Raw genomic sequence first — 3,373 nt, forward strand, 5'->3', positions numbered from 1 at the left:
GGGGGAAGGCTGGCAGGGGTCCCTGTTAGGGGTCCTGGTCTCTGACAGTTTGTTCCTCATTATATATTATCATGCAAAAACTGCTTCTATGAAAAAGACAGAGACTTGTCCAATGATGCTGTTGATAAACTCCTGTTCTTGGCACTGCAGATCAACTCTCTAGATGGTGTGTCTAATATCGGCAGTGTTATCAGGAAGTGGAATGGCTGTTTGTCAACGATGGGAAATGCTGACCACTTCGAGATCTGCTTCCCTTTGGCCCTGGACGTGAAGATGAAAGCGATGATTTTCGGCTCTTGCTTCCTCATTGTAAGCCTTTTCTTGTGGCATTGAGAGAATCATTCCTTATGTCGGGAAGCAGTATTCTATAGCAGAAAATTCATTTCGAAACCTGGCCAGCTTCTGTCTGTGCCACTGCTAGGCATATGATTGGCACTTGGTGACTAGCTTTATTCGTTTGTAGCAGGGACAAAAATACTGACCTTTCCAGGGTGATGGATCTTAGTCTGCTGGGGCACACCTGGAAGGTGTCAGATAGATAGTGGGTGCAGTCAGTTTCATTTCCTATTGGTTATCATTCTCATTACTTCAAAACAGCTGTTCTGTGAAAATTAATATAATAAAGTAACTACAAAGCTGCCCCCTTTCTCTTGTATGTCAACTGCAATTATGCTCACCGGTGTTCCATCCTCCTCTGGCTTTACTGAGGTTTTCCTTCAGTTAATGATAACATTTTAATTGGTGCTGAATATGAAAAGCTTATTATCTGTCTGCATTCTCACACATTAGCCACGCTCATAAATATTTCATTAGACTTATTTACTGGAATAGGATGCTCCCAGGATAAATTTTGAAGGCTATTATATGCATTAATGTAATTATTTCTATCTATCTGCCATCCGTCTCTCAATCTTAATGTAATTCCTTCTTCAATTTCAGGACTTCATGTACTTTGAAAGCTCTCCTGCTCCGCGACATTCATCAACATAGAGGATCAAGCAAATCATCAATTGAAAACAGAATTAGAGAAATTTGCATTCTGCTTAAACATAGCCTTCAGTTATTAGCAAGTATATTTCTCTGGCTTGACATGTGTCCCAGTTGAGAACTTGGCTTCTTGGGACACTAGGTTATTCTGAAATCTCTACTTCATTAGCCAAATAAATATATACAAATACAAGCATTACAACTATAGGCACGTGAGCTACAGGAAAATGAAGCCCTCGGTTGTCAACAGACCATAATACACCTTTTGTATCTGTCCCTCTCTTCTTCATCAGGACAAACTTGATTCTGGGAGAGAGGATAGCTACTCTTACTCTTCATCTTTAGGAGCCAAAAGGTACACAGAAATAATGGGCTTTAATGTGCAAAGAAAATATTTCTTGTGTGCATGCACCAGAACATCAATCTGCAATGTGCATGAAAGTTCATAAAGTTCTCAATGGGGAATTTTATCTTATTATAAAATAAAATGTATTCTCTTTATAGGCAGTTTATATTTTCTGTGGGTATTTCTTCATCCCTCAACTGGGCAATGTGGAACTACTTATATTTGAAGATAGGAGGAAGGTACCAGAGAAAGTTGATCTCTTACAAACCTTGTTAATTTGCTTACCCAGCAGATTTTGTATGGACTTTCTTATTTACACATGCATTATATCTGAATGTTTATCCTGATCTCTGGAATTGCCTATTGTATTTTTATATCTCATTTGATATTTTTTTTCAAAATCCATTTAATGACCAGGATGTCCTTGTGACGAACAGTTTATAAATGCTGAATGTATAAATCCGGTCAATGCTTTAATACTGCTTGTCTGATTTACATGCTAAATAACTCATTACATACAAACAGTAAGAAAACACAGTAAATATGTTGCTTCCATATCTTCTCCAGATTATAAATGAGGAAGGCCAGCAGACTACTTATTTGTACTAAGGACAGTGTATGTATAAATGCACTGATTTGATTAATGAGTCTCATGCCTTTGCTTTCGACCTCCACATTGTGTGTCTGTGTGTGTGTTTAATGGATACATTCTTTTACAGTTTCTTATAACAGGATTAAGTGCTCTTGGGTTGGGCTATCCTTAGAGAAGTGATTTAGCCAGCAGATCTTTTTGAAATAAAAGACAGGTGCTTCAGCTTTATTAACTAATGTTTTTATGAGAACGATTGTTTTCCTCAGTTACTTACTTACTGCTGTTGGCTTTTTATGAAAAAAAAAAGTGAGTTCTCAACTAAAAACTAATTACCACATATTTTAAAATACACCTCTAATTTTAGCTAGACATACATGGTTTCTGTATGATCTTTTGTATCTTGCATATAAACCATTCTGAGAGCTGAGGTATACACCTGTCCTTTTACCCACCCACACCCCATTCTAACACTTGCATCTCATTGATAGTAAAGGTCAGAATAATTTACATTTCTGTGCTTCATACTTCAGTGTTTATGATGCTAATATTTCTCTAACAGCAAAATTCTTTAATATAATTCACGCAACTTCTGTATCTCAGTAGAATTTCATTGTATCACGACATCCCACTGAACTAAAAAATAAACAGAACTTGCTTTTTAAAAGTTGAGTGTTTTCTTGTTTTCTCAGGTTTCTTAGACTTTTAAATAAATATGTAATAGAACTAATAGTAAGATGGTATTTCATTTTATTTTCTGAGTTGTGACTAAATCTGAGTGTTTTCCATAGAGATTTTTAGAGAATTTCTTACTGACTAAGCAAGCTCTTTGCATTCTTGTATAGATTTAATAATAAATCAATTACACAATTACAAATACAGCAATAACTAACATTTCTTTTCAATACTGTGTCAATTATTTGATAATTTTACAAATGTATTTTTATCATTCTAACCTTAACCTTCCCACTAACTCCTCCTAGGTCCACTTCCACATCCCTGCACCCCTATTTCAGACCCACTTCCACATCTCTGCACCCCTATTTCAGATCCACTTCCACATCCCTGCACCCCTTCTTCAGGTCCTCTTTCATTTTGTACTTCTCTATTTTTTACACTTGCTTTGTTATACTGAGAATTTCATATGAGTTCTATATTTTATCATCTCTACCTCATATTCTCTCCTCCAATTTCCTTGTTCCTCCATTTCCCTCTCAAATACATAAACTCTTCCTTGGTCAACAGACATGATTTTAAAAGCTTGATAAATCAAGTTAGCATTGTTCTTATGTGTATGACTTTAAGATTTACCACTAAGAATTGGGTAATGTGTCAAGCACTAATCACTGGAGAAGACTGTTTGTCCTTCTTTTAGGTGCCATTTATTGCCAGTAGCTCGTAATCTGTTGGAGAGGTCCTATGAGATTTCCCCCATCCATGAAGGAATGTCC

At 36.3% G+C, this 3,373-nt stretch overlaps 1 protein-coding gene across 6 annotated transcripts in view; it reads left to right on the forward strand.

The window, feature by feature from the left end:
- Positions 1-2,589, forward strand: part of Plscr4 (phospholipid scramblase 4) — a 128,392-nt gene extending 125,803 nt beyond the window's left edge. For all 6 annotated transcript variants that reach the window (XM_028758920.1, XM_028758918.1, XM_028758915.1 and 3 more), the window contains 2 exons: positions 151-309; positions 940-2,589. In XM_028758920.1, the coding sequence (XP_028614753.1) occupies positions 151-309; positions 940-990 (210 nt within the window). In that variant the 3' untranslated portion in view covers positions 991-2,589. The remainder of the gene's footprint in view (positions 1-150; positions 310-939) is intronic.
- The last annotated feature ends 784 nt before the right edge of the window (positions 2,590-3,373 follow it).

The sequence above is a fragment of the Grammomys surdaster genome, unplaced genomic scaffold (assembly GCF_004785775.1).
Source record: "Grammomys surdaster isolate TR1022 unplaced genomic scaffold, NIH_TR_1.0 126248, whole genome shotgun sequence".
In the NCBI taxonomy this organism is placed as follows: domain Eukaryota; kingdom Metazoa; phylum Chordata; class Mammalia; order Rodentia; family Muridae; genus Grammomys; species Grammomys surdaster.